General features: G+C 39.2%; 1 protein-coding gene across 1 annotated transcript in view; it reads left to right on the top strand.

Moving 5' to 3' along the window:
• The window catches only part of ADAM23 (ADAM metallopeptidase domain 23), a 171,463-nt gene extending 148,321 nt beyond the window's left edge, over window positions 1–23,142 (top strand). Inside the window, exons 23-26 of the mRNA XM_047085609.1 lie at window positions 773–941; window positions 3,237–3,348; window positions 15,925–16,015; window positions 23,094–23,142. Of these exons, the coding sequence (XP_046941565.1) occupies window positions 773–941; window positions 3,237–3,348; window positions 15,925–16,015; window positions 23,094–23,142 (421 nt within the window). The remainder of the gene's footprint in view (window positions 1–772; window positions 942–3,236; window positions 3,349–15,924; window positions 16,016–23,093) is intronic.
• Window positions 23,143–23,748: the final 606 nt, after the last annotated feature.

The following is a 23,748-nucleotide window of genomic DNA, read 5'->3' as shown; positions in this document are numbered from 1 at the left end:
AGGCTTATTTTTTAAATCACGTGCACATGGTACTGTTGTGGCCCCAAACACGTCTGGGATTCCCCTACAGAACCGCTTTTAGTGTCTGCAGACTTTTATCCGTAGTGTCCTTAGAGTAGCTAACCTTCATCTTCCGTGAGTGAATGTAAGATTTGGAAACATCCAAAAAAAAAAAAACAACTTTTGAAGAAGATTTAGTAAAGTGGTTGGGTGAGCAAATTGAAAACTGTTCTCTTGCTCGAATGATTGCCGGTTTTTGTTTCCTTTGAACTGCTCTGAAAACAATTCTAACCAGGTCCTAGACAATAAGATCCTTCCTGGAATAAATTTGTAATCTAATTACTTAGACGCACATTCTTTGAAGGTGTAAGTTTTCACACATCTTTAGATACGACAGCCTAATTAAATTATATATTCTAAACTAGTATATTATGTAAAAGCTGGCTTCTTTTGTTCTTAGGCAACTCACCCTTAGTCTTCATGCTGGTCTTGACAGCAAGTGAAGATTTAGTATATACTTTGTGCCGATGACATTTTTTCCCCAATGACATGCAGTGCAATAATGGCAATGAAATGTATTTCCTGTCCTCATGTTCTTTTATTGAAGGGAGGTGGGAAAGGGGGAAAGGCAGGGAGAGGTGGAGAAATGCTAGGAGCCATCTATGTCCACTGACAGCCTGTTTAATTTCATGAAGAGCAAGCCTCTTTCATGCTGGCTTTCTGTTTCTAACTATGGTGCTAATGGTTGCATGAATATCTTTCTCCTTTTTAGTGGTGCTCATGTGATTTTAGATGATGATACAGATGTGGGCTATGTAGAAGATGGAACGCCATGTGGTCCATCCATGATGTGTTTAGATCGGAAGTGCCTACTGATTCAGGCCCTAAATATGAGTAGCTGCCCACTTGATTCCAAGGGTAAAGTCTGTTCAGGCCATGGGGTAAGTAGGCATCCGTGTTCCAGTTCAAACCTTTATCCTCTGGCATCCTCAAAGTTCACAGTCGTCAGACTTGCATTTCAGCTGTTCTCCTTTTGCGTCTGCTGCCAGTGTCTACGCACTATGATAATTTCCAGGCTATCCTCACCTGCTAAGGATAATACCCATAGGTACCGAGATGGTTTTATTTGTGTTGTTTTTTTTATCACTGGCTATTTGTATTTCCCACATTGTCTATACCTTGCCAGCTAAAGAGGTGGAAGAAATTGGTAGGGTTCCTAAAAGAACTGTAGACCCCACGTGAACTACTTTGTGCCATTCAAGATAACTTTAGTCCTCTCAGTATTCCCTCTCGGCTACTCAGCATGTGTACTGAGTATCTGTGTGTACAAGATCACATAGACTAGATGTTGAATCACTGATATAATTCACATGTTTAAAATTGTATAGTTCTGCTCCGCCCATTGCCAGCTGAAGAGAAAATGCTTTCTCCACTCACACCTGTATGTGTTTGTAATTCTGTGAAGAAGGTGGGCAGACACTGCCTGGCAAACTGAGACTTAATATCTCGACACAGATTTTAATAATTATTTAAATTAGCTTAGTAAAAGCAAGACGTTTCAAAATTTATACAGACTTTAGAAATGGGAAAAAAATAGACATGAGGAAATTGAGAGTGATAACATAAAAGGAAAATGCTGGAAGGAAGGCAAAAATAATCAAAATATAGCTAGCTAGCAGAGGACGTGGAATACAACAAGGTAGAGAGGCCTTAGAAGGAAATGCCTAATGACTATTCAGGGTTTTGGGTTTGGTTGAATCCTAGGCTCACCAGTATAGTTTAGTGATTTAGAGCATGGTTTTGGAGGCTAGAAAGAACCATGGGTTTGAGTCCTGACTGTGCCCCTTGGTCTCCTGGTGACTTTGGGTAAGGCACTTACCTTCTCTTAGCCACCAGGGTGATGGGTAGTATGAGGATTAAATTAGATGCTATACATAAAGCACTCGGCATAGGTACCTAGCACATAGTGAATGTTCAGTAATCACTGTTAAAATAAAAGCACTGGACAGACATTTCAGTTATTTCAGTTACCTCTCTGAAAACATCATAAAACTTAATGTCTAGAAAGGCCCTTCTTAATTCTGTACTTTTCCTCTTTTTCATCCTGTTAAATAAAAGGTCAAATTCAACCTTGTTAATCGCAATCATGCTATTATAACACTTCAGATTAAAAAGTTTCTTATACCAATAGGCTGATATTCAGTTTATCATCTCTAATGATCTGTCTCTGAATGTATTTCACAGGCAGATAAGAATTTAAACACCTCTATCTCTAGTTTGCATGGTTGTTTATTTCATCTAAATTACAAGTCCATTCCAGCATGCTGCTTGGTCCCCAGGACAAGCAAAAGGAGACAACAATCATTCTAGGAGGGTCTTCAGCCTGGCTGACTGAGAGAAGGGTGATACCGAGGGCAGGCAGGGGAGGTGGGTGTTGTGCTCATTTGGACATGGTGAGGTAAAACAATTCATTGGTGATTTATTTCATCTGGTGTTTAATCTCTGGCCCTTCCACTGGAACCCTGTATCTGTTAATTTCTTGAATTAAGCATATGTTTCTGAAGTATGTTCCTAGAAACAACTACTTCTGAAAAAACGACATTGTCAGACATTTGTGTAAATAATATCAGCATAAACAATTAACATTTAATTTAAAATTTTCTTCCATTTTGAGGCACCTGGCTGGTTCAATTGGTAGAATATGTGACTCTTGATCTCAGGGTTGTGAGTTTGAGCCCCACGTTGGGTGTAGAGATTACTTAAAAGTAAAATCTTAAAAAACATTTTTTTTTCTTCTTTTAATGGGTATTTCTCTATAATTAACAAGAAAACACCACTCAACAATTTTATGTATATGTTGTCTCCCCTTTTCAACCATGGGAGACTTAAAAAATTCAAAGTGGTTTTTAAAGGCTTCCGCCCTGCCCCACGTCTCTTTTACATTCATCACCATTAGTCAAAAAAGCAGAATGAGGGGCACTTGGGTGGCTCAGTCGGTTAAGCGTCCGACTTCAGCTCAGGTCACGATCTCGCGGTCCGTGAGTTCGAGCCCCGCGTCGGGCTCTAGGCTGACAGCTCAGAGCCTGGAGCCCACTTCCGATTCTGTGTCTCCCTCTCTCTCTGCCCCTCCTCTGCTCACGGTCTGTCTCTCCCTCTCAGAAATAAATAAACATTAAAAAAAGATGTTTAAGAAAGCACCATGAAAATGTCCCATTTCTGTTTTTTGTTCCTCACAGGTGTGTAGTAATGAAGCCACCTGCATCTGCGATTTCACCTGGGCAGGGACAGACTGCAGTATCCGGGATCCAGTTAGGAACCTTCACCCCCCCAAGGATGAAGGACCCAAGGGTTTGTGCGATTTCAGTTTCAATTCATTACATGCTGAATTTGTTGGCACTCTTCCGGTGGTGCCAATATAACAAGTGAAACGACTTGAAAGGAGACACTCCAGAGTATCTCTTTTGCCATTCAAACATATAACTCATGTTACTGAAGCATTAAGGATTCTAGAGTGACGTAGTGAAGCGTTTGAATTTCCCCTAGTTTAGAACTGAGATTAGAAAGAAGTAAATATACCAATTTCCTTCCTTGCAGTTTCCTTTCTTTCCTATAAACCTCCTTCCTTTTCCATAAGCACATATGTTAATCATTATACAGTTTGTCTCCACTCTGCCAGTTTTCTAATAGGTAAAATCTTTTTGGCTAACATGAGACTCTAGTCATTCCTCAGAATTAGAATCCTCCAGAGGGAAATTGCTGTCTTCTATGCTCTGCTTAAACACATTTTTGATTGGGAAGAAGTGGAAAATCTTTACAGAACTATATATATTTTTTAAGTTTATGTATTTATTTTGAGGGAGAGAGAAAGAGCATGTGTGAGTTGGGCAGGGGCAGAGAGAGAGAGAGAAAGAAAGAGAGAGAGAATCCCAAGCAGGCTCTGTGCTATCAGCACAGAGCCTGATGCAGGGCTCGATCTCACAAACTGTGAGATCATGACCTGAGCCAAAATCAAAAGTCAGACACTTAACCAACTGAGCCACCCAGGTTCCCCCCAAATCCTCACCGAACTTTAATTCTTCAAAGAGAATATGAAAGATCTGGACTTTGTTTTAGTCAGTTATCAGAAAGAGAGAAATTAGAATTTTAAAATTAGAAGGAGTCTCAATGGCCATCTAGAACCACCCTCATCTTGCAGATGAGAACACCCAGGCCTTGAAGACAGGTGACATTTTATAGTTATCCAGGTAGCCAGAGACAGAGCTGGGACCAAGACCCAAGTGCCCGATCTCAGGCCCAGTCTTTTCTGTTACGTTGTGTTATAACATGCTCTTTATCATCATAAACTTGATAATCACTTTCTCATTATTCCTCCCCAAGCCCTCATATGATTTCATTATTCCCAAGCCCTCATATGATTTCAAAGATCTAAAATAAGTCATCAATTGCAGTAGGCTTATTACAGCATCTATAGCATTGTACTTGAGAAACCAGAGTTTCTAGAGCAGAGGATGTGTCCCAGTGACATCGTACATCACGTTCTTTTTCATGGTGCCACTAATGATATTTTATAAATAACTATCATGATTTTTTCCTGCAGGTAGAAAAAGTACCTATAGAAATAGTGTCATTTTGATTTGCTTAGTTTTGCATGGGAGCTCATTTAAACTCTCTGAACTTCAGCATCGGGAAAATATTGGGAAAATATGACTTTGAAAAGTATATGAAGCGCCATGCTCCTCAGTTCCTGAAGAGATTTAGCTCATCTGGGTGCATGTGTAATGTTCAGTAATAGTGGGTGTGTTAAAAAGTCTCCATGCATTTACTTAATATGCCTATGATATTGAAATTCTGTAAGAAGAACCATAGTCACACCCTCACAGTCTATTTCTGTTCTCCTACTTCTATTTGTAAAAAGGAACCAGTTCCACTTTTACATTTAGTCTTAAAACTGGAACAAAAAATTCTTGGATCCACCTTCAGAAGTTAGATTTAGAGCAGATTTCAAACTCTGACAAGAGAAGCAGACGTTCATTCTTTCCAAATTTTCTCTCCATGGCACGTCTGTGATTCTCTTAAAGATCTAGATGCTGTTTCTTCAAGTGATATATAAAGAAGAGATGAACAGAGCTAAATTGGCTTAGCCTCTGTCCTTTTTCAGTACGTGGGGGTAGAGGGTTAGCAGTTGTCCGATTCTATTTCCCATTCCTTCACCCACCTATGCCTAGAAAGCTTAGTTGGGAGGGTGTGAAGCAAACAGCTGCATTCTGGAAAAGAGGAGATTCACAGCCGCCTTCTGTTTTGTTTTCCTTTTCCCCATGGTGCTCTTCTATATTATCTTTTAAAAATAACTTTTATGACCATTCAAGTAATACTTGTTTATGGTAGAGAATTTTGGAAATAAGGAAAAGATTAAAAAGAAAATAAAGATCACCCTTAATGCCACAACTCAGAGGTAATCAGTATACACATTCTGGTGTATTTCTTTTCTGTTGCATGTTTTCTTTTTTCATTATTAGTGAAGACAATGGAGTCACGAAAGTAAAGGCACCCCTCGTTCTAAAATTGCTAAAATCCTCGTGACTCTGGTAATCTTTATTAAATAGAAAAAAGGCATTAATTACTATCTATGAAGAGCAGTTATTATTGTAAATTATTAGATTTCTAGAAAAGTCAAGCAGTTTTAGCATGACTAAATAATAGCTTTATCTATGATGGTTATTAATATCTTTTCAGCCTCTATAAACAATCCATTAATACATTAGTAAAATGAGAAAGAAACAAAATCACAATTTTAACACCTTGTTATCGGTTTTATGATTTTGTTTTTGATATTCTGGTTAAAAGAAAATGATAAGAGAGAAACTAGGTACTTCCAATTGTATCCAGATAGCAAATATTTATTGGCCATCTACTATTTAAAAGGCAGCACATCCTTGGCATATTGTAGGCACTCAATAAATATTACATCCTTTCCCTTTGGGATCATGTGAAGGAAACAAAATGGTGCATGCTAGTGCTGATTTTCAGTTTGCCAGTAACCATTTGTATTGCGTTGTTGAAGAGTAGCAGGTCATGAACTCAGGACACTGAAACAATCTGTACTTTCTTGACTGTGGGTGCCAAGGTTGCTTGTGAGGTGCCAAGGTTTTTCTGTAACTGATTGCCATATATTCTTTTTCATGATCGAAGTAGTTTGGTTGGCACTGGCCTTATGGATCACAGTGTTTGGGTGCTTCTCAGCTGCTTGCCATATACAGCGGGCAAGACCCAAGTGATCTGACCTGTCATATCCACGGATGGAGGCTTTTCTGTATAGACACAGTGACAGGGTATTAAAACATACTTAGTTTTATTTAATTTTAGTGTGTTTTCTTGTTATGGAGGAAAAAATTCAAAAACAAAGCTGAGAATATTGCCTCTTGTATTATTAACATGGGCATAAAAGATAAATTGTATACAACTGCAGGCCTCTGAATCAAAACATAATTAGTAAAAAAAAAAAAAAAGGAGAACTCTGTGACTTTGTTTCAGCTGATGAGGGTGTCAGAAGTGAGCCAATGTGTTTTGGGTATTTCTCTTATTTTAACAAAGTTTCTGGAAGAATAAAAACTCAACCTCTCCATCTGGGTAGGGGCAACCCCCCCCCACACACACACATAAAAATATTGCCATTCAATCAAAAAGAATGAAATCTTGCCATTTACAACTACGTGGATGGAACTAGAGGGTATTAACGCTGAACAAAATTAGCCAGTCAGAGCAAGACAAATATCATATGACTTCATTCATATGTGGAATTTAAGATACAAAAGAGATGAACATAAGGGAAGGGAAGCAAAAATAATATAAAAACAAGGAGGGGGACAAAACATAAGAGACTCTTAAATATAGAGAACAAACAGGGTTGCCGGAGGGGTTGTGGGAGGGGGGAAGGGCTAAATGGGAAGGTGCATTAGGGAGAACACTTGTTAGGATGAGCACTGGGTGTTATACGTAAGGGATGAATCACTGGAATCTACTCCTGAAATCATTATAGCACTATATGCTAAGTAACTTGAATGTAAATTAAATTTAATTAATTAATTAAAAAGCTAAAAAGAAACATTGCCATTGAAGTTGGCTCTGCACTTGTTGACCCACAGTTTATTTGCTCCAATGTCTCAAACCAAAATTATTAAAAGACAGGAAATAGCATTTCAAAGCAGAAACCATGTGAGCAAAGATTTTTTTAAAAAGATTTTCCATTGCATAATACTTCACTCATGTTTTCTACACTGTCATTTATTTCCCATATTTTTACATATGAAGATTCTTCTGGTCCCTCATCTCCCAACATGTGTCCACCGAATTCGCTGAAAGAAGTTATTTTACTTTACCCTAATGGGGTAGAATAAGTTTGCACCTTTTAAAAGGCCTGGAACTCCCACAGGCTATAGGAGAGTCAGTAGAAGTACTGATAATTTTTGTCAATTTGTGGGCATTTTTTCATGGTGCTTATTATGCATCGCAATGGAACTTTTCTCACTGGATGGTTTGCAGTAGCATTACAGGAGGAAAGAGAAGAAACTGATACATACCACATTTTCATCGATAAGGAAGGGCAGAGACGCTGCTAAGAAGCTTTGGTTAGACCCTTTCATTATGTCCACAGTCATCACATCAGAGACAGAAGGGCCTTAGTGGCCATTCAGTCCAGACCCATTGTTTTACAAATGGGTCTAACTTAATTCCCAAGGGTAACAGAGCCAAGAGTAAAACATAGATCACCTGGTCTTGAGCCTAATACTTTTTCTGTTATTGCACACTGACTGCCTCACTGAAAGCTGAGTATTAAGTTACTCTGCGGGTTCTCACAGCATAGTAATAAGTAGAAAGGGTGAGGCAATAAGCAGGTAATGATTAAGCATATTAGCTCATCCATTGCTTCTCAAGGGAGTATTATATTATTAGCATTTCGTATCTTGAAAGCAATAATTTCTAAGTCTTAATACCTTAAAGAGCATTATTAATGTTTACATTTACCTTTTGTGTATATCTGTTGCTTCCTTTGTGAATGCACACATCTTTGATTTTGTAGTTCAGATGAGTAGATATGAGGTATTATGGTAGTATGTGATTACACTCTTGCAGAATTATGTATCACCTATGTATTTTTCTCATCAATAATGGCCTCATCAATAACTTTGAAGGGTTTACCAGGTTTTAAAAGTTTTCAGTAACTGAGTTTATTTTGTTTGGGTTCAGAAAAACTCCATGATATTTCCATTGACAGTGTCTGAAATAATATTCTTATATGAAGTTAATTTGTTTTTCATCTTTTTAGACATTTGTCCCAGTGTATCTGAAAATGAACTTAACTTTTTAAAAATTTCATGGGAAAGAGTAAGGAGATCTGATTGTGTGTCTGACAATGAAATACGGAGCTAGAAAATATATGTTTGTCATGCCAATATTGTATTCTAACATATAAAGAATATATTTAGTATTTATTTCTAATCCTAAATGTTAGCAAAATCATAAATTCCTGCAGAAAGAACTTTGATTTATAGAGCACAAATGATGGCTTTGATGCCTCCTGCCTTTGAAGTATTCAGGATGCAGGATTATAGCGCCTTTTGCTCATTAGAATCACATGGATGAAATAATGCACCTTTTTGTTTCAGAAACTCTCTAAAAGTAAGAAAAAAACCCCAACTACTCAGTTTCAAAAGCGCAATTTCACGCTATCTGAAGCATGACTTGTCTGTGGAAGAATTCTACATATAAAGTAAGAATGTCTTAAGAAAAGGAGAAAATTTACAGTTTGTATCTTAATATTACATACTTATCAAAAATTCTGCCTGTTAGCACATGTGAGCCTAGGTAGCAGGGAAGCAACACTAAAAACAATGATAATAATAAACCAACAAACATCAGAATTTAATAAAACAAAAATGAGGACATATTGCTAGAAAATAATTTCCACAAACAAGTTATAATACAAAGGTAAGTACGTTAAAGAATCAGGAAACAAAGTCGCATCCCTAATAGGGGGATTGCGTTATTAGTTATGAGTCTTTACAAGTTTCATCTCCAGGTTTGGTGTAATGCAAAGAAAGTGAGGTATATCATCATGTACCCAGCATAGTTCCTGGGACAAAAAACACATCTAGTAGATAATGAATGAATAAATAAATGCGTGAATGAATGAACAATTACAGTTACATCATAAATAAGTTAGTATAGAGGTCAAAAGGAGAGCATAGACCCCCAAAAGTCCAAGGGAGGTTTTTTTTTTCAATAAGAAGGTAAATCCTTTGTAGCTCTGGGGAGCAGCTGAAACTTGTTTTCAAATTTGTCTCCTATAAAAATCTACCCACTTGTGAGCCAAGCAATTCATTCATGTCAATTTAAAAGCAGGTTGAGTCACTGCGCGCTGGAAGAAATAACCCTGTTAAGTATCGCGATAAAGAGTCAAGTGTATTTTACATACCTTTGCAGTACACCAGAATTAAAGGTAGCAGGCAAACAAGGAGGAGGGGGAAGACTTTTGAAAAAGCTTTTTTCCCCACTTATTTTGTCTTGTTTTGGTGCTAGCAGTGGTTATCAGTTAAGAATTGGGAGATAATTATTCTTGCTCAGCAGAGATTATAGACTGTATCTGTTTCTCTGGAATGCATATTTGAAGTGTCTGTAGGGATGCTTTGTTCCTCTGGTTGGTTTCTAACACCCACATGATGGATTGCCTAATTCTCTTTATGCTACAGAGAGGAATTATATCTGTAGCAAATAAAAAGGCCTTTTTAAATTGTTATTCATCATTCATGCAGTTACAATTTTTAAAAATTAACACACATTCATTTACTATCACATTTTACAGGTGTGTGTGTGTATGTGTTTCCTACAATTTAGCATATGTAGCTTATATAAACATTGAAGAGTTAATAGGAGTTTCAGGTATTTTGGCTCTGAGGGCCAATGCCTAAATCTTAAGCAAAAAAAAAAAACAAACCCAAACCCCCCCCAAAAAAAACCCAAATTGTAATATAATATGTCCTTGTTAATTTAGTATTCTGAAGGCAATTATTTTCTAAGATCTTAAAAAATGAGTATTTATATTTATAGTACCTTTCATTCCAGTATTTGCCTCCACAGTTTAGAAATCTGAGATATGGTTTGGTTATTTTGAATTCTAATGTACTGTCATATCTGGAAAACATCACCACCACCTTGTATGTTGGTCTTTTTTCCATTCCCCTCAATGCCCTCAGTAGACTTTCTGTTTTCTGTTGTGTTTCCATTTTTGTTTTTTGTTTTTTGTTTTGCTTTTTATTAACAACTCAGGTCGTGCCTAGCTAAGGATAAAAACTAGAATCTCTCACTCTTATTGTTTGCCCTGCGATTAAGTGGATGTACCCCTACTCACCAGTGTTGGCGATCAAGGTTCTCTCTCTTCTTTGGGAGAGTAGTTGGACCCAAAAGGTCAATGAACACAATACTAAGCCTTAAAAAACTGTGAGTTCAAATCATGGCTCTTTGTTTTCCTTCACCGTCTCGTAGCACACAATCTGTGCCATGCAGCCCTGTCAAAGTTAATCTCTGTTTTCATTAGTAAAGTGATTTGAAGCCAGCGCTTTTGATCGCATGAAGATAGGAGATAAAGTGTGTATATGTCCACACGCTTGCACGCGCGCACACACACAGACACAGTCAATCTTAAATAATCTGCCTTCCTGCCCCAGCACTAAACTTCTTGCCTGTGTGGAGAGCAGCCTGGGCACCTCTGGGCAGTGCAGACCCTTTTTGCAACATCTGAAAGCTCAGAGCTCAGCACGGAAGTGGTGATGTGCAGGGGTGGAGTGTCTCCAGTCAGTAATCTACCATTGGGTGATCTGAAGCAATCAGTGCTTCCCAGCGACCCTGACTTTCTCTGAGTGCATAGTTTATGCCCTGCGAACTGTAAACAACAACAACAACAACAACAACTAAACACCCAAAGACTGTGCCAGAAACCCGAACATTGCAGAGTTATGTGCAATACACTTTTCCAGGTTGAAAATGTACTTAATTTTAAAGATAGTCTTTTAAATTTGTAGGATTTTCATAAAATTGAACGTAAGTTCTAAAGTTTGAAAAGATGCAGCTTCTTAGGTGTATTTTACGGTTTGAGAAGTTTGTGAAGTATGCTAACGGTCTGTTACTTTGGAATTAAAATCCAGACTTGCTGTTATGCTGTTTAAATGACATTTTCATTCCAACTCATTCCTTGTAGGAACTGTAACTCAAATTAGATTATTTATATGTTTAACAGTATTTATAAGAGAGGATTTTTTAAGTAGGGTTTGTAGAGTTTGAAGTTAAATTAGCCTCAACATTATTCTCCAGTGTTTTCAATGTGTATGTAGACCTTCATTTTAAATTTTAAAGCAGAGATGTCAGTATTTAACTGACTTTCAAAGAATTTCCTGAATAGATTATGTTGTGTGTTAGCGCAATCAGTGTGTGATTCGTTTCCTTTGTTAAAACCATCTCCGTTTTCCCTCCACACAGTGCACATGACCACAAGCAGGCTAATAGGTGCTGTGGCAGGCACCATTCTGGCCCTGGGGGTGATTTTTGGAGGCACAGGGTGGGGAATAGAGTAAGCATCTTTGTGAGTCTCGGAGTGTTTCTGTTTGGTTCCCGGTGTGTGAACTGACTGCTGGTACCTAATCCCCACCGCGTGTTGTCTCGTTGACGTGTTCCCCTTGCAAGTGCACCTTGTGGTGTTATTTGGATGTGTCTGTGTCGTGTGGTTTCCTTGTGCAGTGAAGAACCTTCTCCTGTCTGGAACAATGTGGGGCATAAAATAATATTGGGGTGCTTATGATGTCTTCACAATTGAGACGATGGTCCAAAAGCTTCCATTGTTCTTCTATTTATAAAAGTAATTTTAAGATACAGACCTTTTATTGTCATTATTTTTTATAGACAAAAAATGCTTTTATGTGAGTGTTTTATTAGTATTCTTGAAATGAATGCAATCTTCACCGAATAAATCCACGTTTACAGCTGGGAATTATTAATAGTTGTAGCTTCTTTTGAAGATAATTTGAGTGATAGTCACTCATATTCCCTCCATGTATTTAAAGTGATATGGGAAGCTTTGGCTTAACTTTTTAAAGAAGATACTTAGTATATTGCCTTCATTTTTAAAATATAAAATAGATTGATAATTCAAATTAGATGCTTCCATAACTGCGTGGGACCAAAGAGTGTGAAGAAGAAAAAGATATTTATCCAAGCCGGCAAAACCTTAAGGGGAGTAGTTGCAGATTATCTGGTGGCTTTGTCTTAAAAATAGCCAGTGCACAAATAAATTGTGTGTCCCTGGCCCGTGTTGATCTTTCACAGAAATACAGGTCTTCTGGTACCTCTTTTAAGGTTGCTGTGTACTTGATCCAAGCCTCAGAATAGCTGTCAGTTCTCCATGGGATATTATTTTCATGAAGTTGCTGATCTGTAGACTAAAAGGTTTTCGTGATTCCCCCCTCTCTCTAATTACAGGAAGAACATTTACAAATGACAGAAATACCCTTTCCCATGCTGTCTTTGTGTTCACGGGGATGGGTGACACTTCACAGTGGCCCCGGATGAATTACTGGTATCTTAAGGAACCACCAGATAGCCTCTACTCAACCTGTCCAAACCATGGGCACGTTGATCGTGTAACATGCGTTCCTCCTTAGTCCCAGTGATTGTGGCCCACAGATGCCCTTCCATACCAGTATTGGGAGACCCAGACACCGAAATAGTACAAGGAAAGCAGGCCTGTAGTTCCCACTCTGTGTGGAAGATTACCCGAACCTTCTCTCCCCTGGTTTGAAGGACTTTGACTAGATTTACACCTGCCAACTCACCTCCCATGGGCACAGACTGTGAACTAGTTAACCCAGAGCAGCTAGAAAGACTGGAAAAGATATTTTGTTTCTCTTTACCTATTAGAATATAAAGTTTTAGAGCAGAGGTAACATTTAGAGAAAACAAAAACTTTGCCTTGTAAAATTTCACCTTAGATCTGCTGACTGGATTACCTGTAGAAGTAACATCCCTTTCCAGGGGAAATTCTATACATACATTTATGTGAAATTCCTCCTTGAAGAAAGGTAGTTTTTGAAAAAATCATCCCAAGTGTGGTTTTCGATTATTTATTGACCATAATTGTGATGTGCTGCAAAGTACCAACTAAGGGATGAATTTTAATAACTTTCCCTTTGAGTCTTAGAGCTAGGCAACCCCCAAGGCATTTGTTGTAAAGTATAGTCCTTGTGACCAGTGTCTGTTTTCATCATCCCTTCCAGTCTTGTTGGTTTGTGGCTATTTCTGGTTGTGACAGGTAAGTCTGTATAAGTGTATTATTTTTTCTAAAAATAGATTTGTTATTTATCATTCTTGGCTTATGCACTATTTTTTGTTTATTAGTTTACTGATTGTTTTCCTCCAAATTCTAAATTTTGTCATAATTGCTAAATCATACAGTTTTTAAAAAAAAATCCATGATAGTACAGTATACATTGTTTTAACACCTCCTGGCTTAGCTAATAGTGTAATGTTCATTTAGTCACTAAGGATTCCGTGAATAGAAGGTTTGGAAGTTTTTTGTTTGTTTGGGTTTTTGGGAGCAGGGGGCAGGGGGTTATTTCTACACCTTAGTTTATAATTGTAAATCGGGACTCATTTGTCATGAATTATCTATTGATTCTAATCCCAACCTGTCTTCTGAGCTAGTAAAGTACAAATCATGTCTAAAGCCTAAGGTACATGGAAATATAAATATTTTCTAAATGTTTATTTCAAAATATGTTTCCTTGTTAAAATGTGGGGAGGAAATACATATAAGTGGACTGTTTCATTAGAGCAGGGGTTAGCAAACTTTCTGTAAAGGGCCAGAAGGCAAATAGTTTTGACTTTGCAGGCCACAGGATGTTTGTCACAGCCTTGTGACTCTGCTGTCTTAGCACGAAAGAAACTGTAAACCACATGAAAATGAATTAGCGTGGCTGTATTCCAACAAAATTTCTTTGCAAACCAGTAAGTGGAGCCAGATTTGGCCAGTGGGTTATATAGTTTGCTGACCCTTGATTTATAGCATAAGCTTTCGAGTCAGACACATCTGTGTTCAAATCTTGCCTCTGTCACTACATTCTAGAAGCCACTGTTTCTTCATCTAATAAACAGGGATAGTCATAATTCTTACCCCGTATGGTTTTTGTGAGGATCCAGTGAGATGTTTTGTCACATGGTTAGACCCTCACCTGGTACAGAGTAAGTGCTCAGTGTAGAGTAACTAACCTGCTTTGATTGCTGTCATATTACTCTTTATTCTTACTTGTGCATTTCTGAAGGCCACTGAGATTTGGTTCTGTAGAACCTCTGTGGTTAGTCCTGAGAATGAGTCACGAGCCCATGCGCCTGAAGAGACCGCATCCCCGAGACCCCCGCTGCAGCTGTCTCCCACCTTTCCACTCACCCTCACCAACCCTGAGTGGTCTCTGAGTAAAAACATACAACACACACGATTTTAGTGCTGCTAAAAGTGGCATCCGTTTGTGTGCACAGTTGAGGGCACTGATGTGAGCAGAAAAGAGAATTTTTTTTTACGCAGAAATGAACATATACACAAAGTGAAGGATTTCAGGGGAAATAGCAAAATTGGCCTTATGACTTCTGAAACGGGATATTCAGTTACGATCGGAAGTATTTTATTGTTGGGGGCACTCTACCTGTTAGCATCCGGAAGGATGTGAGGTGCAGAATAATTCCTGTGCTAGTTAACGTTGCTTACATTTAAGAATCGTGAGCTAAGGCATTTTCCCCTGTGAGTGGAAAGGATGTGCTGTCATATGCGTTAAGTCTTTCTTACTCGATGGAAACCCCACTTTGTATTTTCTTTCTTGCTGTCCTTTCTACTCCCTTTTTAAACTCTATCTCCAGGCCTCGAATTTCAAATGGGAACTTGAAAGATAGTCTCAGTTGAGCCGGCAGAATCTTTTTTCCATTTCTACAGAATTACCCGGATGAATTTTACGCTTCCTCCCTATCTTGCCTTTGGAACCGCAAGTTGTTGTTTAAACACTGTATGGATCCTTACAGTGAAGAAATGCCTCTCTGAGCACAAGGCTTTCAAGTCAGATTTATTAGTAACCTCCTTCTGACTTTTTTTTTTAATGTTTATTTATTTTTGAGAGAGAGACAAAGTCAGAGACTTTGGGGGAGGGGCAGAGAGGGAGGGAGACAGAATCTGAAGCAGGCTCCAGGCTCGGAGCTGTCAGCACAGAGCCCCACATGGGGCTCGAACTCAGGAACGGCGACGTAGTGAACCGCGAGGTCAGGACCTGAGCAGAAGTCAGACACTTGGCCAACTAAGTCACCCAGGCCTCACCTCCTTCTGACTTCGAAATGTTAATTGTTTCCAAGTGGGGGCTAAAAAAACAAACCGTAGCATTCCGACAACTTTGGGTGCTGCTTGAAAGAGCACTTTATTAGAATATTTTCCCTTCTTTTCCTGCCGTGATTTGCCAGTAAGATTGAGCTAATTCTAATGCATCCATGTTCTTTATGTGCTCTTTTGCTTGCTTGATTCATGATACTGGGAAAGAGGAGGAGAAGAAAGACTGGTGACGCTGGCAGTTGGGACACATTTGCTTCAAATTCTGTGGAAGGTGAATGGAACTGAACTTAACTGTCAGCGGTGCAGAAGCTTTAGATTCAGAGGCATTTGCGTCCAAGCAGTAGCTCTCCCTCACATCAGAAGTGCGATTACACTAAGTCAATCAAGGCGATTTAAGCATTTAGCAATTTTTTATGCAGGGTATTTACTTCCGAAAAACCGCGTAACTGCCTTTCCCTTGTGGTGACGACGGTAGATGGCTCATATGACTTTCTTCCCATGATCCTTTGTCACAGGTCCTAGTGCCACCAATCTCATAATAGGCTCCATCGCTGGTGCCATCCTGGTAGCAGCTATTGTCCTTGGGGGCACAGGATGGGGATTTAAGTAAGCAACGCCGCATGTCTTCTCCTCGGTGGCTCTGGCATTTCTCTTTTCTGCTTACATAACCAGGTTTTGAGTTCCTGCTACAAGATTTCAAGTTTTAGCAGTAAACTGTTAAAAATGAATATTTTTATTCAGAAATGGGCTAGAAAAGAAGAAACGTGGAAACCTCAAACGTCATCTTCAGGCTAGTGGGAAAACTTGAAATGTAGAAGGAATTCACATGCACAAGTTTAAGGAGAACAAAGTAGAGGTTCTTCAGTAGAAGCCGTTCCAGCTTTTAGGAGCAAGCATTCTGAGATAACGTTTTTTATACACGATAATCAGGACACTTTGCAGTTGGAAATAAGGGGATATAAATCCTTTGTGTGTTTAAAACTCATTTATATTCCATTGACGTTTTGAATTTTTCACAACCTAAGTAACTCTTTGTTCAGTATTTTTCACACGTAACACATTATGTGTAGCTTTGTGATTTGAAAAGCTTTGTGATTTTATAAAAATCAGATTAAAAAAAATTATTAATTCCCTAACCATCTGCATTGGTTTCACATTGGAATTTGAAATCTGTGGCTCTGTGATACTTAAATATTTTCTAATTAACTGGCCTGTTTCCATAGTGACTTTTAGTCATTTAGTCATTGGATTGTGCATTGATCACTGAACTACGTTTGTTTAAATAGACATGGCAGATATTCACAAATAAACCTTCATTATGACCAAAATTTGTAAACCTAGTTTATCAAGTTTTGATGTTTCCATAGTTCAGGTTCATTGGATAATTGCTTTGTATATCTTTTCTTCGGGCTGTGGTGGCTTGATTAGTATGTTTTGTAGATAAGACTTCCTATGCCAAATATTCCCTCTGATAAATTAAGTCCCAACCAGATCTACAGAAACAAATTTAAGTGGGAAATAAGACCATTACCTAAATTCAAAACCCACTTTGCCTCCATCTGGTTACTCAATAGAGGAAGCTTTTTACTTGACTTCTCTGAATAATTGCATTAATTATGAACTTGATTCTATTTAATATTTTGAATCCTGAATTCAAAATATTGAAACCAGGTAAAATGTTATTAGAAACTGATTATGGAAGAAAAACAAACTACATGATGATCTAAATAAATTCAACATTTTCTGATAATTTTGTTATCATATTAGATTTAATGAGTAGGCCTACAAGTTTTTGAGTAGCTTGAACTTGGAAAGTTGTTATCAAATGGTACTTCGTTTCTACAGAGATATTTGTAAACTTGAACTTGTTTGATGCAATAGTAGTTTTGGCATCATCGTGTTTTCAAAAACACACACAAAATGGACAACTCACATTTGAATTTCTCATCATGGTATTAACAAGACATTGCCCAGATAATGAGTCACTCATGGTCCCTAATATATGGCACTCTCCTGAAACATATATATATAATATATATATGTTATATATATGTTTCATATATATATATATATGTTATATATATTATATATATATGTTTGTTTTGTTTTGTTTAGGCCGGCCTAATTCAAGCAACAATTTTTCTTCGTGCCATATTACTGTAAAAAAAGTCATTGTACATGATAGTAGTCCCATGATCTGTTATTATTTTAAAATACTTCCTTGAAATTTTTCATAAATATGCTTTAAGAAAAATAAATTTGGCTCGTGCCCAAGCTTCTGCCTTTTGGCATCAGGAAGCCTTGGTTTCAAAGGACTGGAAAATAGTCCTGTGCATCTCTGACGTCCAGCCACATGCAATGCCAAATTTACTATCTCAGCCTTTGGAGACAAGAGCACTATTCTGTAGCAGGACCTCAAAACAGTGGCCTGGCCTAGCGCACAGCTTGAATTGCATGTTTCTTTGGGGAAAAATGGAAAAGCCTTTATCACTGTGTATATAAGTGGATTAGGCCCTGTACAGATGACTTATATCTGAGAGAGATGTCTACTCATCGGAGGAACAGAGAAGAGGAAGGGGAGAGGGACACTTAGTGAGGTGAGAAACAGCCTCTCCCAAGGGCCGAGAGGGGACCGCTGTGCAGACATGCGCACTGATGCGCTAAGCCAGCGCCCCTTACCGTGCCCTTTGAGCCCAAGAATTACTTTAAAGGAAAGCATTGTAGGAAGGCACACACACAATCATATGAAGTATCTTTATGCCCTAAAACACAGGAAAAACTGAAGACAGAAGAATTCTTGAATGGTAGTAGTTTAAACCTGGAGACACCACTGTTCTTCATGATGATTGTTGGCCACTATATGAGGATCTGAATTTGCTTTAGATTTTAAAAGCAGCCATGTGGTTTATATTAAACATTAAAGAACTACTTCTACTTTGCAAGAGAAAGCTTTGGGTGCCAAATGATACAGTTTAGGTTTTCCCACCACTTGGGCAGTTTTGGAGATTATTAGTCTAGAAGTTATTTGCTAAATGAACCGAGTTATTTGAGCTTCTTGTTGAGTTCAATGTAAATACAAAAGAGGGTCATTTAGAATCAGACGTTGAAAATAGTTTGTAAAGGAGATTGCTCTGAATACTTTTATTGGAAATCCTTCCGGAATTGCATTTTACTAGAAGAGAAAAGCAAAGCAAGTAGCAAAGTAGCCTGAGAATTTGAGGCTACATGAACTTTTAGATTAAAGGAAAACATGGTAATGGCTCAGGGGAAGTGTTGCTTTTTCCCAAAGTCACATTTCTTGAGGCATAACACTGTGAGTAATTTCAGTGTGGAAGAAGTGTCATACCGCACATGACCTGTTCAAATACAAATGAGAAAATAGCTCTGCTCTGATCCCTGACATTCTCTGCCCTTCTTTATAGCTTTTGTCCTAAACCATATTTCCTCTGAAATAGGTGGTAAAAAGCATGAGTATATGTGAGTGTGCATGCATGTGTGAATGTGTGCACCTTTGTGTGAATACGTGATAATGAAATTTTGTTAAGATAATTGTGATAAAAAATAATATAAGCTTAGATGACGTCTTTTTAGCAGAATAATAAGAGTCTGCAAGCTTTGCTTAATGCAAACAAGACTTCCATAAGCAAAGCTGTAGAACTCCTGAGAAGAACAAAAAATGCCTTATCTGGTAGGTTATTTTATTTAACGTATTCTGATATATGGGGTATTGTGGTAGGTATACCTTAGCAACTTCAGTTAATCTGCATACTCCAGAAGTATGAGGATACTAAGGGTGACTTAGTTTATGGATTCCCAGTCTATGGGGTGTTAGAAATTGTCTGTAAGAAATCCTGTGAAAGATGAGGATAGGTTTTTGGCACACCAGTTTGTCCCACTTTACCCCCATATCTGCATTTATTTACATCCCTCCCACCCCCATGTTCCTTTTCTTCTCCATCACCTACACATGCAGAATAAAGCTATGGACTGTGCCGCAGAGTACTGCCAACCTTGGTCCTGGTTGACTAATGAAAACTCACAGCCGCTGTTCAGTTTTGAATAGTAATGCTGCTGGATTAGATTATTAGGGCTGTTGCTTTTACTTGACATTAGAAAAATCAAGTAGATGAAGAATCATTTTAGTACCCTCTTCTCTAAATCTTAGGAAAGATAACAAATCTATGAAAAGAGGATTTCCTGTTTCCATTTAAAAATGACCAGAATTGCTCTTACCACCCTGGACGTGGCTTTTTATTTGACATCCCCTAAATTCGAATACAGAAATTTAGATGTGAGCAATATAGTCGTTTACCTTGTGTATGAAGTATGTGAACACTTTAGGCGATGGTGATCAGGAAGAGAAATTCTAGGTGATAGTAGGAAAACAACTTGAAGGTAACAGTGACATGATTTGAGGATTTGATTTGAGGATTAGTCCTGAGCTCTTGCAACCATCTTGCCATGCCTCAGACTGTAGAGCCCGGTTACCATGCCCCACCACCCCACTGCTTGCTCCCTCGGTACGATTCAGTGGCAGTAGTGGTCATACTGGCCTGGCAGAGCTGCTCTCGACCTTAAAAGTGTTACTTTAATAAGTCTGCATAACAATCAATTGTGATTTCCTCTCTATGAATAGTTACTTGGGTTACAAGTTCTTACTGAGCCTGATGTGGGCTGATTTTAAGCACTTCTGCTTGGCCTGTGTTCCGTTTCGTAGGGCATACTAAAGAAAAGGTTAAAGGAAGGTAATCATGTAACTGACATGTAAAGGATCACATCTGGGTTTATCACGAGGACAGTTGAATTGTTTGAATGTCAAGTTGGATGAAATTTGAAAGGAATTTAATGTTGCCAATTATAGTTTCTCAAAAGGGTAAATGCCTTTTTATTTTGATTTTTATAGAATTAGGAAATGGAATCAATTTTAGCTAGTCTTTCCATGAGGATAACGAGACTGCGGCTTCTCTGAATTCCACTACCATATCCCAGTAGGGAATAAGGAGCCTAATTCCCTTAATTCCTGCAACTCTTGGGTTAGGCACTTTCTCATTGAGACCTAGCAGGCTGGCCTGGAAGAACCAGGTCAGCTTCCTGCCTCAGCCCCCTGGGGAAGTGAGCTCAGTCAAAGGTGGCCTAGGAGGGGTTGAGGGGAGGGTTCTCGGTGAGTGGACCGATGACCCATTGTGGAAAGAGAAGAAGGCGATAGCAGTGGGTAAATATATAGTCCTGAAAGAACTAAAGCCTTCACAAACCTTCAGGGTATTGTTACCTGAAGAGCACTGTTCTAATTTTGTATAAATATATATGTGTATAATGTATATTGTAGACAAAAGTGTAGGCTTTTCACATGTCGGAAAGATTGGTGAAAGCTGGGTCGGTGCAAGGTTTATGGATTATGCTCACATTTTATAACGATCCAGAAATACCGTACGGGTTATGATGAGAACATTCGTTGCTTTTCCAGTCCTAGTGAGCAGAAGGAATTCAGATGAAACAGCTGTGGAAGGAAGACAGCAAACATCCACCCATGATAGTTGTGCTCTCATATTACAAATGAGCAAAAAGACTTTTTTCATAATAGAAAATTCAGGACAGGCAGTTCTCAATACACGGTGAGTTTTCACGACTCACCATGGTAGTTTTGCAATTTATACATGAGGAGCCCTCACGGTCAGCCTGCCACAGGAGGGTCCCTCTCTGCCGTCATCACGGGGCCCTGCCTTCCTCCTGCTGGGGGATCTGTGGAGGAGATATAGTGCCCTGTTGGTATTCAGAGTCCATTTTCCCATAGAAATAATGGTTCTACAGGATGATTTGGCTTCTTGGTCTGACCTGGGAAACCATTCATCCTGTAGAATATATTTTCTTTAAAACGATATAATCTACGTTTCAAACGCTGACTTCAAAGGAGCACGATCTTTTGGGCACTGGGGGTTGACGGTATGCCAGGCTGAAATGGAATTTCGTATCTCCACTTAAAAACGAACTGGATTGCATTTAAGACCTTGGACATGGCTACTTATCTGCCATTCCCGGAATTTGAATAAGGGAATTTAGATGTGAGCAATGTAGTCATTTGCATGCGCAGCACTAGCTCCCTTGATCTTTCCTCTACATTCGTTTTAATTGAGGGGATGTTAGTTTCACGTTTCTTTTCAATTCCAGCAATACAGAGCTAAATTGGCCGGAACCCCTGGTCCTTCAGGGTCATTTGACAAGGTCAAGCAATCTTTGTTTTTCCCCACCTGACTCATGGGTAGAGTTGATCTTGACACATCTACCTTTAAGGGCTGTGAGTGTGTGGGTAGTAGGCACAGATCCTGTGCTCTGAAGCGAACGAGCTCAGTGCCAGATGCATTAAGGGGGACGTCCCTTTTGGTCTCAAAGCGGCAGCAATGGCTGCTTTAGAAAAAACTGACACAAGAGAAGGTTCTTGGAGGTGGTGGGGAATAGGGAAGAAAGGAAGTAGCACTGTTGCAAATAGAGTTTGCAGCAATGGATTACCTGCTAGGCCAACAAACCACAGGCTTAGGCCATTAATGAAGACATTTTAATGAAAACTTTTAAAAGAAAAGGGAGGTTTTCTTTCAAGATTTTTTTATTTTTGCTATTTCAAAAGAGAAGCGTCAAAGTGGCCATCTGGGAGAAATGAGCACTTTGCAGGATGCCTTTATACATATTTTGAGCTTTGGTATTGTTTTAATTTTGAATGACGTGCGGGGGAGGAGGAACACACTGTCATTTTTCGGCACGGAGGGCTGGAAGGGTGTTCAACCGGCCCCGAGTGGGCAGGGGCGAGAGGGGGCTCGGGGACCCCTCGCTCTCCAGTTTTGCATGACGCCGCGGTGGCAACAGCATTGCACCTGCCCAGCGCGCACACTAAATGCATGAGCCCCCTTGCTTGATGCCCCACATGAAGCCAGACCATGGGGAGGTTGCAACCAACTTTTGTTGTTGCCTTGTAGTGTCTTGCTGGTTCTTTTCTCTTCTCTTTTTAAACAACAGGAACCACTTTTTAGGAGACTGGACACTGAGAGCAAGGCATTTTAACTTGCTTATTTCCACCGAGCTTAACTGCTACATTCGCTTAACTAACCCAAGCCCGTGTCCATTCTCCTTTGAGTGTGCCGTCTTACTGTGCACTCTGGTTTTCAACTCTGTAAATATGAAAAATGCTTGTTCCATGGTGGGGTAAGAGCTCACACACCCAAGGCAGCAAGATAGAACAAGGCTCCTTGCCGTCTTGGCAAAGGCCGATTCGCTGACACAGAACTCTCAAGTCCTGGAAGGAAGCAGCTCGAAGCCCTTCGGAGTTGTGCGTAGTTCCCTAAGAGCTCCCTACAATGTAGGAAGAGCCCTTTCTGTAATGTTCATCTAGTTAAAATTAGTCAGATCGTTTACTTCTGAAATAAGAGACAAATTGGGCTGCGGAGGCTTCCAGTGATTTAAAATGAACAACTCGAAGCCGCTTTTGGTCTTTACAAATGGATATACTCTAGTGGAGATGTAAAGACATTCGAAAGTGTGAGCTGTTCTGTGTTTCAAGTTATTCTGGGAAATCTGCCTCCGTGTGAGTTGATTACTTTGCTCTGGAACTAGCGTGGTTGTCATTATCATCACCCTCCTCTCGCCACGATCTGATTAATATTGTGGATTTTTCTCTCTCCGCCTGCGTCTCTGGAAGAAATGTCAAGAAGAGGAGGTTCGATCCCACTCAGCAAGGCCCCATCTGACTCTGCAGCACCGGGTGAGCGGTGCCTCGCACTGTTGGGTTCTGGGCGTGACAAACTCACAGCACCCTTTCCGGAACTGTTAAGTCTGTAAACAAGAACGCTGGGTGGTAATGACCACAGAACCGAAGCTGGGGGACAGGGACGGGGGTAAAAAGAAACTGTCCTTTTGGGAAATAATTTCAAAGAACCCCTCTCACCGCCGGTCAATAAAAGGGGATAAAAGACAATGTTATAAAAAAGAACTATTTCACAGAATCTTTTTTTTTTCTAACTAAAGGAAGAAGGAACAATAACAAAAAAATGAAGTGCAATAAAAGAACCGTTAAAGAAATAGCAAATGATTTTTTCTTTCCTCAGCCTGCCGGCACTTAATATCTTCTAAATGAGTTGGCATGATTTTTTTTCCCTTTCCTACCGATGACACACTCCGGTGGCATAAAGATCTCATTTCCGAAAGGGTCAAATCTGCATGGCATATATACAACAAGCAGCTAGCAAGCCAACCCACAGCCAAACCTGCAACTGAATTCCTAAGGTGAAGATGAAAGGCAAACACGTGGAGGCTGCCTGGCCCTCCATCCCTAGCCTAGACCAGGCCGCGAAGGA

Source organism: Lynx rufus, unplaced genomic scaffold (assembly GCF_022079265.1).
Source record: "Lynx rufus isolate CCGP_SWC_20201006 ecotype Redwood Valley unplaced genomic scaffold, mLynRuf1.p SCAF_2, whole genome shotgun sequence".
In the NCBI taxonomy this organism is placed as follows: domain Eukaryota; kingdom Metazoa; phylum Chordata; class Mammalia; order Carnivora; family Felidae; genus Lynx; species Lynx rufus.
Note: the sequence above shows the minus strand (reverse complement) of the source record. Positions and strands in the feature narration are given on the sequence as shown.